This window comes from Pongo abelii, chromosome 5 (genome assembly GCF_028885655.2).
Source record: "Pongo abelii isolate AG06213 chromosome 5, NHGRI_mPonAbe1-v2.0_pri, whole genome shotgun sequence".
NCBI lineage: Eukaryota > Metazoa > Chordata > Mammalia > Primates > Hominidae > Pongo > Pongo abelii.
In genome coordinates, this window is record NC_071990.2 from 146,383,742 (window position 1) to 146,405,557 (window position 21,816).

Genomic DNA, 21,816 nt, shown 5'->3' on the forward strand with positions numbered 1-21,816 from the left:
CCTGCTTTATTCTAGCCGTACTGGCAGGTGATCAGATGGTGCCCACTGATTTGATGGTACCCACTCGGTTTGAGGGTGTATCTGCCTCTCCCAGTCCACTGACTCAAATATTAATCTCCTTTGGCAATACCCTCACAGACACACCCAGGAACAGTACTTTGCATCCCTCAATCCAATCAAGTTGACACTCAATATTAACCATCACAAAGTATTCCAAGTAATAAATGAAAAATGAATGATAGAATGACACCATTTTGCAATTCCCAATGAATGGATACGGACACTTCGCATGAACAGCTGCTAAGATCACATAAGAGAGATGACAGCTATTATGTGCCTCCTATAACACTGCCAAATACCACTAATTGTCTTGACAAAAGTCTGATGCATTATCTGGATCAAGTTGCAGATTTGTAGGAGGTTATCAAGAGGACAGATGAAAGTGCTGAACTGTACCAAAAATAGACATTCTGTAAAATCCAGACTCTGGAAAACTCTGCAGGTCAAATTATCTCAGTTTGCCAACAGACAAACTGTAGGGAAATGGCAGGTGTGGAGGAGGGACCTGTAAGTTAAAAGTGATTTAAAATATATCAGATTTTTTTTTAATGAGCAAAACCAATTAAGGATAGACATTGGAATGATAAAACTATTTTTAAAACATAATTCAAGTTATGTACTACTTCAAAAAATGAAGTTGATGGTAATAATGGAGAGGGGAAGAGAGTTGTGCCTGGAAGGGGCTTCTCGAATGTGCAGCAGTGTTCTGTTTTCCGACTGATAATATTTCATTAAGCCATACATTTTTTGTGTATATATTTTGTTTTACTTTAAAATAAAAAGAATTATAAAAATAAATCAGTCTAGTCACCAAAATTTTACAAATGGCTATCTCTGGATGGTCAAATAGCTGGCAATTTTTATTTTATTTTTATTCCTTCATGTATATTTTATTTTTCTTTCTAGTTGTGCTTATACCAAACATGTGTTATATACACCATTTAAATCTTTTTTAAGTAGCTGGGACTGCAGGCATGTGCTATCATGCCTAGCTTTTTTCTTTTTTCTTTTTTTAATTTTTTTTTTATGGAGACGGGGTTTTGCTGTGTTGCCCAGGCTGGTCTGGAACTCCTGAGTTGAAGCAATCTGCCCTTGTTGGCCTCCCAAAGTGCTGGCATTACAGGTGTGAGCCACTGCCTCCAGCGTATTTATAAAATGACATTTTAATGTAATTTTTTAGAAAACCAACCACATGGCATCTAATCAGTACATTATTTAAAATGAAGGACAAATTTAGGATGCAATATTAGATATTTTAGTCAATGGCTATGGATTCTTTCTCTTTCAAAACTTAAAACAGTTCCATTTTTCTAGAAGCAGTGACATAGTCTTGTAAAAAGACTCAGGTTTTCAAGAACATTTTTTTCAGAACTGAACTTGGTTGGAGTCCATCAAAGGCTTAGTGTGAGTTTACTTAGGCTTCAAAAACCTGATGAGAACCTCCTCAGAGGCCATGATGGTTAAATGAGATTGAAGGTAAGATGCAAGATCCTATGCTAACATGTTACCCTTGTGTTTGATCTAATGGGATCTGCAAAATCTGTTCTCCTTTTCTTACAGAAATAAACAGAAACTGAATCTTCCAAGAAATGCATTTAAAATGTTGGGTAATTTGTGTAGTAATGATTGTTCCTTTCAATTTTATCTTTCTGTCATAATATCAAAAGTTATTTGCTTAAAAAAAAAGAAAAATGTATTATACCTAGTGTAAAGATAGAGTTGAGTTTGATTATATTTATTATGGTAAGTGGGTGGTTCTCTTTTTTCTTCCTTCCTTCCTTTCCTTCGTTCTTTCTTTCTTTCTCTTTCTTTCTTTCCTTCCTTCCTTCCTTCCTTCCTTCCTTCCTTCCTTCCTTCCTTCTTTCTTTCTTTCTCTCTCTCTCTTTCTTTCTTTTTCTTTTTTTCTAAACCAAACCATTATTTTAGCATTTTAAAATAGAGAAATATTAGGTACTACCGTTATATAATAAAAATCAAATCAGACCAAGTATATATAAATGTTTTAACATTTTTGGTGCAAAAATGGGTTAAATTCACTTTATTGGCTCTATCCCAGCCGAAGAATTACATTCTGATAACCTGAATATAATCCCTAATTCCTTAGGATGAATTACTTTTCACTTTTTCTTTTAATATTGCATAAAATTTATGGCAATAGTGAGTTAATGCTCTTAGATTACAACTCTTTGTGCTAGCTTTTCCCCAAGGAAATAAAAATAAGCTATTTCTGTGTGAGTGTGTACTAATTTTTAAGAACATGTACATATGAGTATTATTAGAAACTAATTTCAGTAACTACTGTAACTTTTTGGGACAGCAAGTAGTTGTTTGTTGGTTATTTTGTGCATGGGATAGAAAGGGGTTGTTTGTGTTTATTGGTTGGTTTTGCTTTGGTCTTTCATGTCTTGAAAATATTTAGCTAAAGAATGTATGCTGTGGAATTGAACTGGCACTTTTGAATAATTTGTCATTTTTTTCACAAGCAAGAGTTCATGTTGGAACTCAAATATAGATAAACTAGAAGAACTGATGCTAAGTAAAAGAAGCAAGTCATAAAAGACAATGTATTATATTAATTTGTTTATATGAAATGTCCAGAATAAGCAGATTCATAGAGAAAATAGATTAATGCTTGCCATGGGTTGTGGGAGGAGAAGGGTCATGGGTACAGAGTTTCTCTTTGGGGTGATGAAAATGACCTGTAATTAGATAGTGGTGATTTTTTTTAACTTTATGAATTCACTGAAAACCGCTGAAGTGTAAACTGTACCATACCCTTTCTGAGGCACCCTGGGTAAGGGGCCTGATGCCTTGCCCACCTGGCCTTTTCTCCCACCCACTCACTTCACTCAGGGCTGTGAATTGAAGACCTGGATATGGCTTGAAAACCACTGGCCTAAGAGATGAAAACTTTTACATTGCTAGGTATGGAGTTTACTCCCAAGTAAAAGCTGGAGTCCATTGCTCATTAAGTATTTCTCTATATTAACAGTGTACTAAGAACAGACAAAGAAATAAATTGGGTCATAAATGCTTATTCTTACACACGGGTCCTCTTTATGCATTTCTATTATGGAAACTTCTTTTTTTCCTTCCTTACCAAGACATTTAGGGTAAGCATATCTCTAAACTAAATTATCTGCAGTTGTGATAACCATTGCAAAAGATGTGAAAATCGTTTATAGTAGATGATATATCCTTTTGGCTTTATTCTGAGACCCAGATACTGCTTCTCTAAAAGTTTCCTTATTTGCTCCCAACTACAATCTGTTTTTTTTTTTTTTTTTCCTTTTTTGCCTGGTAAGAGCTGAATACTCTCAAACCGTCAGATCTTATAACAACCCTTTTTCCTCCACAGGGTTTCCTTGAATTCTTTTTCTTTTCATGAATACCTTTTTCTTCTGCACTTTTGCTTTGCATTTGGGAAGGCCTATATCCATATAACTGCAGATCATTATGTAGTCAATATTCAGTTATTTGGGAAAAGGTGGGTCATTGTGAATCTGATGGCAAGGCCTGGTGATAGCGTGGGGCTGGCACCTTGTTGCAGGTTGTTTGTTTTGTCAATTTAAAAACTGATGAATTTTAAATGATAAGTAGCTGCGGCTTAATCATGTCTCATCTCTGCTTTGCAAGCCGAGAGAATCAAAAGTTCCCTTAATTATTTACTAGAAGCAGACATGTTTTGATAGAATGGGAATGGATAGAAAGTGGCAAAACTATATAAGGGTTGACTCAGAACTTAGTTGTTTTCAAAAATAGTTTGGTTTTTTTTGTTTTTTTTTTTAATTTTTGGCTGGGTGCAGTGGCTCACTTCTGTAATCCCAGCACTTTGGGAATCTGAGGCAGGTGAATCACTTGAGGTCAGGAGTTTGAGACCAGCCTGGTCAACATGGTGAAACCCCATCTACTAAAAATACAATAAATTAGCCGGGTGTGGTGGTGCGCACCTGTAGTCCCAGCTACTCAGGAGGCTGAGGCATGAGAATCGCCTGAACTTGGGAGGCAGAGGTTGCAGTGAGCTGAGATCGTGCCATTGCATACCAGCTTGGGCAACAGAGCGAGACTCTGTCTCAAAAGAATAAAAAAAGTTTCTGTCTCCAAAACAAGTTTCTGTGAGTCCTGGGCATGCATGTTGTGAAGGAAAAGCTGAAGGGCAGGGAGAGGGAGCAGGCAGCGGGTAAGCAAATATACTTATCACTCAGTGTCTGATTACAAGAAAGTTTCTGTCTCCTTCTCCCCTTCTCCTCCTCCTTCTCCTCCTCCTCCTCCTCCGCCTCCCTCTCTCTTTCTCTCTCTTTCTGTCTCTAAGAGGAGGGAGTGAGGTATAATGAGTGGTAGGTTGAGCAGCCAAGTTGGAGCCAGAGGATCATGGGCTTCATTAAGTTCTATGCAGGTAATGTAAATATTTTAAATGCATCTTCAGAAGGATCACAGTTGATATCTGTATTGTAAATAGAAACTAGAATTGTGATATACAGTAGAAAACTGGGGCTTGGAGAACAATAGTTCATGGGATAGGATGATGGGGTGGGTGGGGTTGGGGTAGTGTTAGTCCGTATCACCCTAAATGATTATCAAACTAATCATTTAGAAATACCTAAGGGAACAGTGACATTTTATACCACTATTAAAAATGTAGTTCAGGTGAAATAATTATATGTCTGCATAGTTGGGAAAGGACAAAGAAATCGACAGTATTCCTTCCCAAACAGAGCACCAATGTGGCCCTGCTCTTTCTCTCTTATTTATTGTCTTGTCTTTTTCCCCACAGGAATATATGCTGGCTTGTGTGTAGCCAGCATCGGCTCTATGACTAATTTCCATTAACACAGCTTGGTTAAAACCATATAATAGCCACAATACTCTGTCATCACTAAATTAATAGCAAATTGAAATTTTTTTTAGTGATAAGAACCAGCCAATAGTTTGGAAAAATTAGTTTGGAAAAATTTCAAAACTAATTTTACTTTTTGGCCCAAGTTTTAAAATATTGGGGAAATGAACTAGTTATGGTTTATTTTCAACAGAGAATGAAAAAGTATAAACTTATCACTGGATATATTTAGTGATGAGTTCTTATTGCCAAGTGTTTTCATGAGACTGTGCTTTATTTCAAAAATGCATAAAACTACCAAAACTGGTGACATTTAATTGCATCAATTTACATCTGCTCTGATTTTGTTATAGATAGTTATTGCCTTCCATTTTACTGAGAGAAGTGTAATTGTTTTCAACCTTATAGACAACGTCTGGGGAAGACGTACGAGACTTCACAAAGGTACTTAAGAACAAGTTCAGGTCAAAGAAGTACTTTGCCAAACACCCTCGACTTGGTTACCTGCCTGTCCAGACAGTTCTTGAAGGTGACAACTTAGAGACGTAAGTTTGATTTTAATATTAAATCTAGTGTGAACATTTATATCTGATGTTGTCTTTTTTATGTTAGTAACACACGAGAAATTGTTTAATACAAACTGCATTTTAGAGGAGGTAAATTAAACTTGGAATCAGTCTTCACAACATGAATTTTTACTATTCACTTTTGACAATGTCACAGCCAAAATTTCAATTTTAACCTTGCACGTGTCCTTAAATTTTAAAAATATGTATTAATATGGCAACCTTAATACACACTGGTCATCTCTTTTGTCGGTCATCTCTTTTCTTTTTAAAAGCACTTAAAGTGCGGCATTATATAGTCTTTCATTATTTATTTATTTTCCTTTTTTTCCCCTTATGGGGGGTGTTTTACTATTTCTCGGAGTATGTTTTATACTCTTTTTGCATCTCTTTAATATAAATTTATTAATAATACTTAATCTGTTGATTCAGATATTTATGCTAAAATTCTAAAGTATCACATTATGATTCTAATCTATTTTTTATTGAAAATGAAGACAGCAAACTGAGATAGCTTTATAATTACATAAAATAGAAAAGATTTCAATTTTAACCTTGCACGTGTCTTTAAACTTTAAAAATATGTATTAATATGTCAACCTTAATACACACTGGTCATCTCTTTTGTTAGTCATCTCTTTTCTTTTTAAAAATACTTAAATTGTGGCATTATATAGTCTTTCATTCTTTTATTTATTTATTTATTTTCCTTTTTTCCCCTTATGCAGGGTGTTTTACTGTTTCTCGGAGTATGTTTTATACTCTTTTTGCATCTCTTTAATATAAATTTATTAATAATACTTAATCTGTTGATTCAGGTATTTATGCTAAAATTCTAAAATATCACATTATGTTTCTAATAAATGAAAACAGCAAACTGAGATAGCTTTATATATTACATAAAATAGAAAAAATTTATTCAAAGTGTATAATTTGAGATGGTTAGCATAGATGAAAGTTTCAAGATGGTGAAATTACTATGTGATTATAAAGCAAAGGGAATAAGAATTTATGGCCTGAAGTGAAAAGAAAAAAAATGTTTTTCAATGACCCAGAAAAAATGCAAAGAAGTAATTTTAAGGTACTAAACAATTATGTGTTAAGATCAAAATAATAGATTTTAAATCTTTGAATTGCTTTTTAATATGTCAGCATAAATATTCCTGCTAAGGCCATTTTCTTGTGGTTGAATCTTGGGGAAAATGAACTTTTATTACTAATCATCAACAGAGTGCCTAGTTGTATAGCATAATGAAGTTCTAGTCAGAGAAAGACACCGTCTCAGATGACTAGAGAAGAGAAACTCAAAAGTGTGAAGTTTTCTACTTTATAAAAAATAGAGAAAATTGTAGTAAGAAGTATAAAAAATGTCAAGTGCAATTTTTGTGAAATGAAACTTTAACCTTCAAATTCATAGTTCATTTTATTTTGTACATGAGAGAAAATCAGGGAGTAGTAATATCTTAGTGCATTGTGATAGTCAATGTCTCAAACATGTCAAAATAGAAGAATACAGTATTTGATCTGCAGACCAAAATAGATTTTTAAAAATCCCTGTAGACCTCAAACTTTGCTAAACTTATGTACCAGTTTGTCTGTTTTATTTGTGGAATGGCTAAGAAATAGAAGAAAGACCACAGCCAAAGCATAGGAGATACCTTTTTCCCTCTATAGGTAATGTCATGTGTGTGTATACAGAAAGAAATACAATGCAAATGCATATTCAGATAGGTCCATGTATAACACATACACGTACAGAATGTAAGAAAAAATTTCAGCTTTATGATTACTGTGCTTGATATCAAACTGTGTACACTTAAGATATATTCTTTCCACTTGATATCAAACTGTGTACAATTAAGATCTATGTCTTTCTAAACATTCTTTTGCATAGTACAATTTAGAAACAGTTTTAATAAAGCAATTTCAATTGAAAGAGAGCTATTCGAATACATTCAGGAACAGTAGACTTTTGGTCCTCTTTTTGATTTGTGGGTATGCTTTTGTCCTTTCCTTCAAAAGGCTGTGTGATAATAGATTCTTATTTGTCTTAGTATCTAATATATGTTTAACTGTGCTGATGCCTTAGGATAAAGACAAAATTGTACTTTTTTTTTGTATCCCATCCAATTAACCTTTGACATGGATAATTCTGAGGCACAGAATTATTACTTGGTGCTTTAATTTACGGGATAATTTGATAGGTTTGAACTAAGCGATGTGCCTTTTAATCTTTTGCTAAACCATTGGCGTTCTGCATCACAAATGTCTACACCCTTTACAGGAATCATGCAGATAGATGCATATTTTATACTCCTTTAAAACATTTTTAATTTCCCTTTCAATGTCAAAATAATCATTGGTGTCAGTCATCCTATTCTGAGTGACTCTATTAGGTAAAAATTAACAGAAAAGCATGCCAAATAATTTTGTACTGTGATTTTGGGGTGTAATTCTGAAAATGCCTCGCCTCAATTCATTCAATTGAAAATGAATTTATGAGCATTTTTAGTGAGAGGAAAACAAGAGAAAAAAAGGAAGGAGTGTAAGCTTGCATCAGATGCTCCAAGATCCTTTTTGGAAAGATTTATGAACTACTAGATATAGTGGGCAGGTTTTCTTTTTTTAATCCTAGACCAAGCTCTCGGGATTTGATATAGTTCACTTTTCGGCTGAGCCCTTTCTAGTACAGGGCCACTTAATCTTCTGGTGTAACAATTTATGTGAGTGGGTAATAAAAAAGTTTGATTTTGTTTATTCTCCTATTTGTGGGAGGAGAACATTGGAGAAAAACCAGCGAAGTGGCAAATGTGTTGAAGTTATTTATGAAGCTAATTAGAATTTTCTTTTGCTTCTTTCTTTTTCATCCTTGCAAAATGTAACATTTTATCCTCTGCCCAGTAATTACACATGCATGCATGGAGGAGGGGATTTATGGGGAAAATGAGTTATTACTAAAAGGGAGTAAACAAATCCATGCTAAGGTTTATTCGATGAATTTTATAACTATGCAAAATTTTTCAGAAAATAAATCAATAAATGAGTAGAGTTTGATTAAAGAATACTCCATTGAAAATGAATCTGAGGAACAAGCTAAAATAGTAGCAAAAGTAATTCAAGAGTTGTGAGAATTATTATTGGCTAAAGAGATAGGTTGGTTTCCCTAAAGATTAAAAAAAGTAAAATAGACACCTTTCCCTGGTATTGGTTAAAGGAGAGTAAATGAGTTTAAAGATTTTTTTAAGAGCCTTTGCTATAGCAAGAAACAAATGCAATATAAGTTTAACTACAGTTGCAGTTAACACCCGACTAGAAGGAAGTATGACAGCCAAGTTGAGACCTGAAAGATTAATAGGGCTAAGTGCTGTGTGTTTGATGTGGGAGGTTGAGAGGGAGAGTTTCTGGTCCAAGGAAGCATTTTCAAAAGCTTGGAGGCAAGATAGTTTCAGAAACTGGGGTGGAAAACTAGCAGCAGTGGCAAGAAATGGCAGTGGAGAGAGAAGATGGAACCATGTAATGAAGGGCCTTCTAAGCCATGCCAAAGTGTTTGGAGTTTATTCTGAGAGCAGTGGGGAGCCTTTGAGGGTCTTTGAGTAAAAGCAGCAAGGATCCCACTTACCCTGCTCTGGAGCAAATGGATTGAAGAAGGCAGAAGACAAAGAACAAGGAAGAGTCTAATGACAATTTAAGGCACTAAAAGGGTCATTAAGTTCTTCAAAGTCTGGGTTTTATATATAAAACCATTTTATATATATATATACACACACATATTTTATATATATACAAATATGTATATATGTGTGTATATATATTAATATAATATTATATATATATATATTTTTTTTTTTTTGAGACGGGGTCCAGTTCTGTTTCCCAGGCTGGAGTGCAGTGGCACAATCACAGCTCACTGTCTCATTGCAGCCTCGACCTCCCAGGCTCAAGCGTTCCTCTTTGGAAATTCCTAGGCAGTATGTGAAGTTGAGGGGGGTGTCCCCCCAGCGTTAAGAATGACACTGAATGATCTGGCTCCAGACATAAGCCTGTGAGTCAAGCAGAACAAGTTTTCTTGTATCAGTTTGTAAATTAAACTTCTGGGTGAAATTTTCAGCCTCCCGAGAAGCTGGAACTATAGGCATCATGACACCACGCACAGGTAATGCGTTTATTTTTTGTGGAGATGGGGTCTCGTTATGTTACCAAGGCTGGCCTCAGATACCTGGGCTCAAGTGATCCTCCTGCCTCAGCCTCCCAAAGTGCTGAGATTATAGGTATAAGCCACCGAGCCTGGCCTGGGTTACATTTTACATGATACTAAGTGATCCTCTTGCCTCAGCTTCCCAAACTGCTAGGATTACAGGCACAAGCTACCGAGCCTGGCCTGGGTTACATTTCATGTAATATCTAAGTATTTGTAGTAGAGTCTGATTTCTGGAATATTAGTGTGTGATTGACAAAGTCACCTGTTCAGCCCCCATGCTGGAGAGCAGGGATAGGCTGCATTCTGAAGCCTGGGCTAACACACACATTGGTCTTATTTCCAAGCCTTTTTAATGATAGGTTGTAACTATGCAGTTTCTTATTTTCTCCTTTCAGAATTAAATGAAAAAGCTTATCATTTAATCTTTTTTTCTACAAATCAAAATTTTCTGAAGTCAATGAAGCCCAAGGTTTGACTTTTTTATCTCTATTTCTTTTTTTAGAAATTTTTCAAATATATAACAAAACTTGAGAAACCCTTCAGTTCAGCTCTCTACCCTTGCCATTCTCATTTTAGGTCATGGATCCCTTTTGTGCTAACTGGGTTAAGTTAGCAAGAACCAGTCAAGCAATTTGACAGAGCTTTTCCAAGGTTGATTAAGACAAAAAAAAATACACTCTTCTTCTATTTGAAGTTCATGGCATATGTTTTGCTACACTTGAATTTTGGAAATAATCTCTTAAGCAGTTACTGTTTTTAGAAAGTATATAGCATATCATTCACCTGACATTTAACATATTTCAGGGTTAATGAAGAGCAGTGATGTGGAAATAGTATTGACTAATACTATGTTGTTTTATTGTTATTGTATCTATTTTACACATATGTAAATTAAGTTTACTGACAGTATAGATATTGTGACAAAAAGTGTGGATGAATTCCTGGTTCTGCAGTGAGAACACAGGGACACAGGAAGGGGAACATCACACACCGGGGACTGTTGTGGGGTGGGGGGAGTGGGGAGGGATAGCGTTAGGAGATATACCTAATGCTAAATGACGAGTTAATGGGTGCAGCACACCAACATGGCACATGTATACATATGTAACAAACCTGCACGTTGTGCACATGTACCCTAAAACTTAAAGTATAATAATAATAAAAGAAAAATAAATAAATAAATAAATAAATAAATGCCTGGTTCTGAAAATAGATCTGAAGAGTCTTAGTTTTTCATCCCAATAAGATAATGTTCAAAAGTCTTTGCTGTGTAGGCATCAACCTGCACTTCACTACAGGAGATGAAGAGAAAAGTAGGCATTATAGATACCTACTTTCTTTTTCTAAGTAGGTGTGTATAATAGAAATAGGAGAATCAAGGAGTTTTGGAATAATTTTGTTTCAAACACTGTTAGCTTTTGCAGACTTTATTTAATTAAATAGCTAATTTTCTTTGTACTTTAAATGTTCTGCATTCATTTACTCTCCTTCCTCCTCAAAAAGCTAGGGTTGGAACTAGCTTTTAATTAGGATCAGTTGTTTTCAAAAGTATTTCATGGAGACTTGGGAATTCTTAGGCAGTATGCGACATCCCCAGCTTTAAGAGTGACACTGAATGATCTGGCTCCAGACACAAGCCCCTGAGTCAAGCAGAACAAGTTTTCTTGTATCAATTCATAGTTTAAACTTCTAAAAAGCATTTTTCTGAAGAAAATGTATCGTGATCTCAGGAAGTTGCCTTCCGTGTTATTTATGATGTGACATTTTTGGTGGGATCTAGGGGTGTTATCTAGGTTGCATGTTTGTTCAATGGGTCTGTGAGGTTGAGGTATTTTGGGTGCATCTGTGTTTGAATGTTTACATTTAAAATTAGATGAAGAACAGAAAAATCTAATTTTATTGCACCTCTGCCATCAACATATAATGTAGTGTTTCATTTTTAACTTCATCTTTCTAACCAAGTTTCTTCTCTAGGAAAAACAAAAATATGATTGCATCCCCCCTTGGTATATTATAGAATGTTATCTTTACATTATTCTATAATTTTGAGTTATTTTTGAGCATTCTGGTTTTTTCCCCAGTATGACTGTTTAAAGATGTGTTTGCTATCCTCGAAGAAATATCCTGTAATATCTGTGAAAAGGCCCCTGCAGACTCTTGAATACACAGCAACTTCTCTAGAATACACTGTGACTTCTGTTACTTTTGATTTCCCCATGGTGGCTCTCAGGGCAACCATATATATGAGCGGAAAATAATTGAGAATCTCCCCACACCCCCACTGCTTTTGTCTTAAATTGCTCTAAAGTGTTTGTTCTGTGACTTTTGTCTCCCTCTCCCCTCTTGCAGTCCTATCACACTCATCAGTATGTGGCCAGAACACTATGAGTGAGTATTCATAGCCCACGTGCAGGAGAGGTGTTCTGATCAGTGGTACTAGCATGGGGGTCTTACTAAACTCTTGGTCTAAAATAATACTTCTGTGTTCTGGGTAACAATCCTAGTGGTTTGTTTGCATGGCAAATTCATTACTTAAGTAACCTAACATTTCTAATCGTAACATCTATCAATATTTGGGCATAAAATTATTGCTTTGTTTTTTTCTTTTAAAGCCCCTCACAATCTCCTCAACTGTTTCATGATGACACCCATTCAAGAATAGAACAATATGCCACACGGTAAGAAACTTTGATCAGAGCCCTCCACTGCACTGCCACCCAGAATGTATCTATTTCTAATTAATCTAATATCATTAATATACCTTGATTTAAGAAATGCAGTTTTGCAGGAGTTATGATTCCATTATATTTGGAATTTGGGCTCTCATATTTTCATGATGCAATTTGCACTTTACCAAACACCTGCTATATATTCTGTGAAAAGCAAACCTAAACAGGATGTGATTCTCCAGCTAATGAGAATCCAAACACTGTACAAGCAGGATTTAGATAGTGTAACCAAGTTTCAGTGAATGAAAGTGGGATTGCAGGTATTCTCAGGAGATGGTGCATATATGAATTACAATATGTAATTAAATTTATGCTAATGCTTTAGGGTAGGGGTTTATTTTAGAGTCTCTAAATAATATAATATATAGGCTGGTCTTGATGGTGTGCACAAACTTTCAGAAAAGTGGTATATACTAGGTGTCTGTGGTTCTAGTAACTAGCTTTGCCTAGAAAGGTTAATTCAAGCATCATAAAAATGGTAACATTTGAACTGGGTCTAGGCCAACTAGAATTTCTAGGGGAAAGTCTTTGACTGATGGAATAATATACTCAAAAGCATTGAGCTGGGAAAGAGCATGGTTTGTTTACTGAACTGCAGGTAGGGGAAAGGGAAATAGATGAGAAAGTGAAGAGACAGAAGTTGAGGTCTGATAATGAAAAACCCAGCCACTGAAGAGTTGGATCATGTCCTGAGTTAAAGGGAGGTCATGGAGAGTTTTTATGAGAGGAACATCATTTTATTTGTTTGAGAATGTCACCCTCACTTCGATGTAGACCAACTAGAGGGTGAAGGAGAGCCTAGGTCTGGGAGCTCAATTAGAAGATTAGGTCAGTTAGGAGACTTTACAACATGGCATAAGATAAAGGCCTACAGGCATTAAGGCAGTGGTGATAGAAAGGTAGCTCAACATGAAACGTTTTAGTTTTACAATCGTGTTAGGAGATTTGGATCTTTCTACGTTTTGTCAGAATTTTGACAATTTAAAAATGATTAAGGATGTACGTCCAATTGACCGTGTCCTATATGGCCACGTTGTCTAATCTCCTTATTTTTATTTTGCAGACTGGCCCAGATGGAAAGGACTAATGGGTCTTTTCTCACTGATAGCAGCTCCACCACAGGAAGTGTGTAAGTAAATCATGAAATTAGTGCTGCCTGGGAAGTCTAGTTCTTGTACTATGGCTGTCAGAAACAATCTTCACTGATGTGGCTCTGAATCTTGATCCCAATCAAAATTATTAAGTGTCATTCCAAAAATTTCTACATAGATTTTATGCTTTCAAACCATGATAGTATAAACTCAATATGTGTATTTACTTTGTTTCATATAAGTTAATGAAAAAATCTTAACATTTGTCAACTTATATACTGCAGGAAAATCAGATTGTTTTATTTAGAATAACAGGTGTATATATTCATTCCATTTGTCTTATATTTCTTATTAATTTAACAAAGGTAATTTGACAGAATATGTGCCCTTTCTGTGAAATCCTCTTCCTTCCACTAGCTAACATTTTTTCCATATTATCTGCATTCAGCAACTCTGACCCACACATGCTTAGATATATACTCCTACCCTTCATTGAAAACTGTTAACTCCTCTGCCAATGTTTTATTTTATTAGCAACTAAGAAAAGCCTCATTGACTTTAGAATACTAAAAAGATGTTACATACTAAAAAGCTTTCTAGCCAATAATTTTATTTCTGATTTCCCCATATGTGTATGTTCCACTTGGTTGTGGAACTTTCTCGGCAAATATTTTATCACTGATTATCCCACTATTGTGTGTCATCTTACTTTTGGAACTTTTCATTCTTTTTTTTGTGCCCTGGAATTCACATTTTTAATTCTGAATAATATCTAAAAGACTAACATTGTCAAGCTTATGTGACTTACAAAGCTTTATTGTGGTTTGGATCTGATGGGAAGCTGTAAAGTAGACAGAAAAGTTGTCAAACATAGTAGTTGGGTGTTTTCACTAAAAAAAAAAACTATGGAGAGTGCTAGGTTAAAATACTTTAAGTGCTCAAATATAGAATGTTCTCTTTCCATATTTTCTAAAAATTGTTTTATTTATTATTATGCTTATAAATAAAAGTTATCAGGAGGTTTTTCAATTTCAAATTTCAAAGATTGCATCTGAACACTTGACCATAATGTAGTAGAGATTTATACATTATCATTCATGTACTATGAGTGTGAAACAATTCCCAAATCAAAATAAAGGTATATTCATAGTGCTTTTTTCATATTTAACCTACTAGTGTGCATTTCATGTAAAGTAGTTAAGTATCTTGAATCTCTCCTAAATCAACAAATTTCCTCAAGGCTGACCATAGCCAAAGCGTTAAAGGAAATAAAAGATAATAATTCAGAACAAAATCTTACTTCTTTAAAATGTTTGTCATGCCCTGTGAACACAGTAAAGGTAATGCTCAAATTTAGTATATTGTATCTTCAAATACGAATAAATACTATTTTCAAATTTAGCACTGTTTCAGAAAAGATTAACATTTTTTAAAAAGAAAAGAAAAAAAGTCAGAAGATTAACAGTCAGATACATTTTAATATACTGTCATTAGATATATTAACTCATTCACCCATCCAACAGATAGTTGTTATTAATATACACCTACCATGTAATGGTGTGCTGGAGCCAATTGTGAGAGCTGATTGTTACATTTTCAGGATGTTTGTAAGCTGTTAAACAGAGCCTTTTTAAAAATAATTTATGTACATGTATATACAGTTACAATTAAATAAATTAGATTAAAACAAAAACAAAAGTAATTCTCAAAACTCATCACATCCTAATGATTTTACTTCATTTCACTAATATCTATGCCCTTGGGATTATTTATTATAAACTTGTCCATCCCGCAACCCACAAGCCACATGTGGCCCAGGACAGCTTTGAATGCAGCCCAACACAAATTTGTAAACTTTCTGAAAACATTATAAGATTTGTTTGCGATTTGTTTTTTTTTTTTTTGCTTTTTTAGCTCATCAGCTATCATTAGTGTTAGCGTATTTAATGTGTGGCCCAGGACAATTCTTATTCTTCCAGTGTGGTCCATGGAAGCCAAAAGATTGAATACTCCTGATTCATTATCTCTGTCAGGTGGTGTGCAAATGTGTATCTTTTCCCAGTTCCACATTCAGTGAAGTCATGAACTTGAAATTGGCCATGATCAAAGTATTTAAATCACAGAAGTTGCAAATGCCACAAATCAAGGTCTTTTTCTCTTGGAGAACCTGTTAAACATTTACCAACTCACGACCGCCATGCACCCAATACTGCAATAGGTCTATAGATGCAGATACTGTCTCCATGAATCTTATAGGCTAAAAAGGAAATAGATAAGTAGTCCTACCAGAAGAACATGATGAAGGCATTTGTGGTAAACAGAATGATGGCCCCCCAAAGATGTCCACATCCTAATCCCTGAAGCCTGTGAATATATTACTTTACATGGCAAAAGGGACCTTGCCACAGGTTTTTAATTAAGGACCTTGAAATAGAGAGATTATCCTGGATAATCCAGGTGGCCCCAATGTAATCCCAAGGGTCCTCATAAAGGGTAGGAAGGAGAGCCAGAGTCAGAGAAGGAGACAATAGCAATGGAGGCAGAGGTCAGAGAGAGATCTGCAGATGCTGCCGTGTTGGCTTTGAAAATGGGGAATGCAGGTGACCTCAAGGTGCTAGATGATGCAAGGAAACAAATAATCTCCTATGAACCCTAGGATGGGCATTATTATGAGTCCTATTTTATAAACAAGGAACCTGACATCCAGAAAGATAAATGACATGTCCATGATCACCCATATATCTATTACAATTAGATATATGAGTACGTTCGATTGACTCTGGACAATTTAAAAGGAAATTGATGTTATGAATACTACATATATTTGAAGGAAAAATTGAGCAATGACATCTCAGGACAGGATAGCACTCATGATGGTTCTGGGGAATCTCAGAAGCGGGAACTCAAGGACAACAATTCCTTGGGCCATGGCTATCAGGATGTCTCACTCCATCTGCCATCTGCCCTTGGGTGACACTGGAAAGAAAGAATGGGGAGGCTAGCTGTGGTTTACACAGGCATTGCAGTTTGCAGATCTGAAACCTAGAACAGAACAATCCTTAAAAGAAAGAAAATTATTATTTTTATTTATGTCTCATCTACTTTCAAAAGCTCATTGAATGAATCACAGTTTTTTGTCATCTGATATGTACTAATTTTGTAATCTAGATAGTGTTTACTATGTGTGACTTAACTGTAGTATAATTATATTCCATCTAATGGTATTTCCTTGGTGCAAACCTATTATTTTTGCAACATTTTCTATTTTAGCACAAGACATACGATTGATGTTTAATGTCCTTGATCTGGTACCTCATATTCTATCTGCATTTAAAGAGTTTGTTCTTGGTTTTTACTATATGTAATTAAGAACTAGAATGTATCTATTTTTATATTCAACATTTAGACCTAATAATCTGTGAAAAACACTGAAGACTAAAATTGTATGTTTTATATAAATGATTGTTAAATTCTTATTTTTGTGAAAACTGCCTTAACTTTCTTCCAGATACCATAATGAAAGAATGCAATGATAGTGGGGATGATAATTATAATAATATGTTAAACTCTATCAGCTTCCCCACAGAAGGGAATCTATAAGTTTGTTGACAACAAAAATACATCTCAAATCTAATTTTGGCTGGTTTCACTATGGATAGTCAGTCTCCAAATCTTTAAAACAAAAATTTAGTTGGTATTAATATTAAGCACTGAAGTTAATCCATGAGGTCAGGTGCTGTAGTAAATGTTCTGAGGGCATAATGGTGGCTTGTGATCTTGGAGGAACTCTACGCCAGGATCTGTGGTCAAATCATGGCCACAAGATCAGCCAGGTAGCTTAGGAGATCCAAGTTTTCTTTTAATTCTTGTTGTCCTTATATTAGTTCTTATTTTAAGTGTTTTCTTTCCATGTTTATTATTTTCTTTTAGGTATGTTATTGATAGGTATCATAGAACTAATTTTTTGTTTGTTTTGTTTTGTTTTTGTTTTTGAGACAGAGTCTCGCTCTGTGCCCAGGCTGGAGTGCAGTGGCACAATCTCAGCTCACTGCAACCTCAGCCTCCCTGGTTCAAGTGATTCTCCGGCCTCAACCTCCTGAGTAGCTAGGATTATAGGCACCTGCCACCAAGCCTGACTAATTTTTGTATTTTTAGTAGAGATGGGGTTTCACCATGTTGGTCAGGCTGGTCTCGAACTCCTGACCTCAAGTGATCTGCCCACCTCGACCTCCCAAAGTGCTGGGATTACAGGCGTGAGCCACCATGCCCAACCAACTAATTGTTTTTTTAACTAATATTAGAATAAGTTTACCTCTTTTTTTATCGTAACACCTGAGATTACCATCTACTTTAGTTCCATTTTGCATTATCCTTGCTCATTCTTTCTTTCATTTGCTATGTGGACAAAGTGCTTTGCCTGTACACGTGAATGACCTGCCTGGTCATATGAAAGGGTAGGTTAGGACCGTAGATATTGCTCCATTGTCTTTGGACATCTAATATTATGGAAAATAGGAAGCTAAATGTTTTTCCACCTCTGAACATGATTTACTGTTTTATTTTGATTTCTGGCAGATTGCTTGTGATACTTTATCTTTAAAATACAGACATTTTCCAGGGATACATATGAATGTGCTTTTTTTGCTATTATTATTTTTGGGTACTCTGTCTTTATAGTTTCTATACTCAGATCTTTTTCATCCTGAGAAATGAGAAATATTTACAAGATGTTCTACTGAACTCTTATTCTGCTGTTTTATTTTATATCTACTATATCTTTACACTTTGTCCATTTGTCCTATCCATATGTTAGAGCTGCTCTTTTGTCATCTTTTATCACCTCTCTCTTCACATGAACTTGGTGAGGTGCCTCCAGGCATCACTGACTTTGCATTATGTAATTCACTGCAGCTCATTGGTGTCCCAGTGGTGTTGAGCCATTAGTCTTAAACAGCTTGCTTCTGCCCCGGATAACACAGCTAAGTTTAGGGTGTTGGCCATTTACTTCCTATGAGGAAAATATACACATACACAGACCCATATCTCCCTGCCAGTCTGTTTGATTTAGCTACATGGGAAACTGAGGAGCTTTTGGATTGCTTTCAAATGCTGCTCTCTGCAGTGGTGCAGTACCCATACTCTCTTCTTCTGGTCCTTCTAAACCCAGGAACAAGCATGGGATTCTTCTAGAGGTTCCTTCATTCGTTTCCCAGTGGTGCTGCGTTTTCTCAGGAAAGGGAATCAAAGGATGATGCCGCAGCTTACTTCAATCCTTAACCCACTGGTGTTCCTTATTTCCAGTTTCTAACTGTGTTGTAAGGGTCCCACCCCATCCTCTTTTAAAATTTATTTGATAAAAGCAAATTATGTTGTGGTCTTAACCAAAGCATATGACCTTTATTTAAATATATATGTACTCACATACACACATGTACATATCTGTATCTATATATTTCTAGAGGGAGAGAAAAAGAGAGGGGGTTTATTGATGAAGAAAGCAAAATAAATCAACAAGTGGCACATCTGAACTTTTGCTCTGTCTGTTTGACAGCATAATACCAGAACATTCAGTTTTCTCAATTGCTTCATCTATCTCTCTGATCTCCATGCTTAGGAGAAACCTTTTCTAGGAATTCACCGACTTTCTGATACAATTTCCAGTCCCTTCCTTGTTAGAGTAAACTGCAGTAACACCGAGATGAATTTTCAAACCAGAATTACAAGTACCAGAGGTCTTCCCCAGCATCAAGTGTTACTCATCAGCTCAAGGGCACAGGTCATCTCAAGGCTCTGGTGAAGCTGAGAGAGGCCCAGGACTGCCAGCACCACACACCAGGTTCTTTCTGGCTGCAATAGGTTGCTGTCTGACTCCAGAGTAATAGAAGAAGTCTCTAAGAGACGTTTGCAGCCCCCATCGCTTACACAGGAAGGAGCTGCTTCAGTCATGAGATAGCTCCATTTCATACTCTGATAGCTACATAACTGACATGAGGTTTTCCTGCTGCCCTATCCTGTAAAGCCATCAATTCCAGGACTTGTTTACCAAAAGCCATCAAAACGGACCACATGCCATCTGCTGATGGACTGCCCTGCCATCTGCTGATGGACTGCCCTGCTAGCATTAGCCAGGAGATTGGTATTTGCACATTTATAAGATCTCACTGGATCTCTCTTGTTGAAAGAAGATAAGAAATTCCGAGTCTGCTAGAACGCATTTTCTTGCCATAAATATATCAACTTTGTTAGACGTTCACTTAGGTCAGTTACTAATTCAACCACGTTACTGCTATGTCTAGTTCATTAGACAAGTAGTTAGATAAGTGGGAGAACCCGCACGCATTAAATGTAGTTTCTTGTTCTAATGCGGAGTGATCAACCCTAAAAATGACCTGCTAATAATATAAAGGAAAATATCTGTAGAGACATTATAAATATCTACAATTATAATTTGTGCTGAGCTATTTAAATAAAAGAACATAAGGATTATAAACCTTGTCATATGGGTTACAAAGCATTTCAAAGTTACTTTCAACCAAATTCTAAAGACAGTGAAGTCAGATGATTCTTAATTCAGTAGTCTTTTAATCAACTCTTTAGGCATGGAGTAATTGATTTTGTCTACATTATCTTTTACACTAAATGTTGTTCCTTATTTTTGTTTTTTCTGCTGAGTAAGATATCCCTTCTGAAGTTTGTGAGATAGAGCTGTTAGATGAAAGAAAAGCCTGAAATGTTGGCTCATATAATATCCATGCTCTGCTAGATGAACTTCTTCCTAGAGTTTTAAAAGGGAGGTCATGGAGACACTGAGCTCTAAGACAAACTTGGCCCAGCCACTATCCTGTCCATCATTATTTCTACTTCCTTTATGTCCAAAAACATCACCATCCAGATGTGAGCCTCTGGGTCTGTTTCCTTTGTCTTGCTAGGGAAGACGAGCACGCCCTCATCCAGCAGTATTGCCAAACACTCGGAGGAGAGTCCCCGGTGAGCCAGCCGCAGAGCCCAGCTCAGATCCTGAAGTCAGTAGAGAGGGAAGAACGTGGAGAACTGGAGAGGATCATTGCTGACCTGGAGGAAGAACAAAGGTGTGCTAGGCCTGGGAGAAGGAAATATGTCATCCTTTCTTTTGTATGAATTTCACTGTAGCCCCCATTTATTCTCTTTTTCAAGACTATTGTCTAAGAAATCTCAGTGGAGTGAAAATTTTAGAGGATATTAACAAACTTGCATGCTGGCTGCAATACAGCAGCATTTGGGGGTTCCTTGATGATGTCTACTGGGACACTTGCTTAAAACTACAATTTTATTCATGCATGCTCATTCTACTATTAATACACATTTTTATATAAGAGGAACTAGCATGAGCTATATTTGAACCTCACAGACAATTTTGGAGAGAAGATAATGCACGTGGTAGTAATTCTGTTTCTCCCTCTTTCTGTATTAGAAATCTACAGGTGGAGTATGAGCAGCTGAAGGACCAGCACCTCCGAAGGGGGCTCCCTGTCGGTTCACCGCCAGAGTCGATTGTATCTCCCCATCACACATCTGAGGATTCAGAACTTATAGCAGAAGCAAAACTCCTCAGGCAGCACAAAGGTCGGCTGGAGGCTAGGATGCAGATTTTAGAAGATCACAATAAACAGCTGGAGTCTCAGCTCCACCGCCTCCGACAGCTGCTGGAGCAGGTAGGGTGTGTAGAATTCAGCGTCACACCTCCCCAGACCACCTGTCCACTGCCCTGTGTGATGGTCCAGGTATCAGGAGAGGCAGAGAAGTCCACTTTCAATTTCTTACTTCCGTAGTTAATTTAGACTGGCTTAGAAATTTCCTTTTACATGTAACCATAGAAATCCTCATTGGCACACAAAAATGTGTTTGCCCAGCTTACAATGGAATTTCCCAGTCTTCTTTAACAATGAAGTCCGCCTTAGCTCTGAATTGTTTGAGAGAAAATATCCTGTGACATATATCTTCCTAAATTATACATGGGAAGCATCTGTATTAAGGAACGGCAAGAGACCTGAAATCGGCATTCTAAAGCTTTCTTCCAGTGAGACAAGAATGCTGACTCCAAGAATCGTTATTTTCTATTTTCAAGAAATTGAGTTAAAGATGGTTATTAATTTGCTACTATTATTTCCTAACGCTGGACCATGTTTTGTGGGAGTTGCTTGCAAGCTTTCTGGATGATAAGAAATACAATTTACATTATGATGAATACATACATGTATGGAGAACACAAAATAATACTTGCCTTTATAGAGAAATGCCAGCTCTTATTTTCTATTTTCCCTTTCTTCCTCCCTCCCTTTCTTCCTTCTATTTTTCT

The 21,816-nt window shown here is 36.1% G+C and overlaps 1 protein-coding gene across 9 annotated transcripts in view; it reads left to right on the forward strand.

Annotated features, from left to right (window-relative positions):
* The window catches only part of UTRN (utrophin), a 573,989-nt gene that overhangs the window by 536,316 nt on the left and 15,857 nt on the right, over nucleotides 1–21,816 (forward strand). For 8 of the 9 annotated variants that reach the window (XM_063724628.1, NM_001372253.1, XM_024247835.3 and 5 more), the window contains 6 exon segments: nucleotides 5,306–5,442; nucleotides 12,011–12,049; nucleotides 12,274–12,339; nucleotides 13,454–13,519; nucleotides 20,411–20,569; nucleotides 20,932–21,172. In XM_063724628.1, the coding sequence (XP_063580698.1) occupies nucleotides 5,306–5,442; nucleotides 12,011–12,049; nucleotides 12,274–12,339; nucleotides 13,454–13,519; nucleotides 20,411–20,569; nucleotides 20,932–21,172 (708 nt within the window). 9 annotated transcript variants of the gene reach the window in all.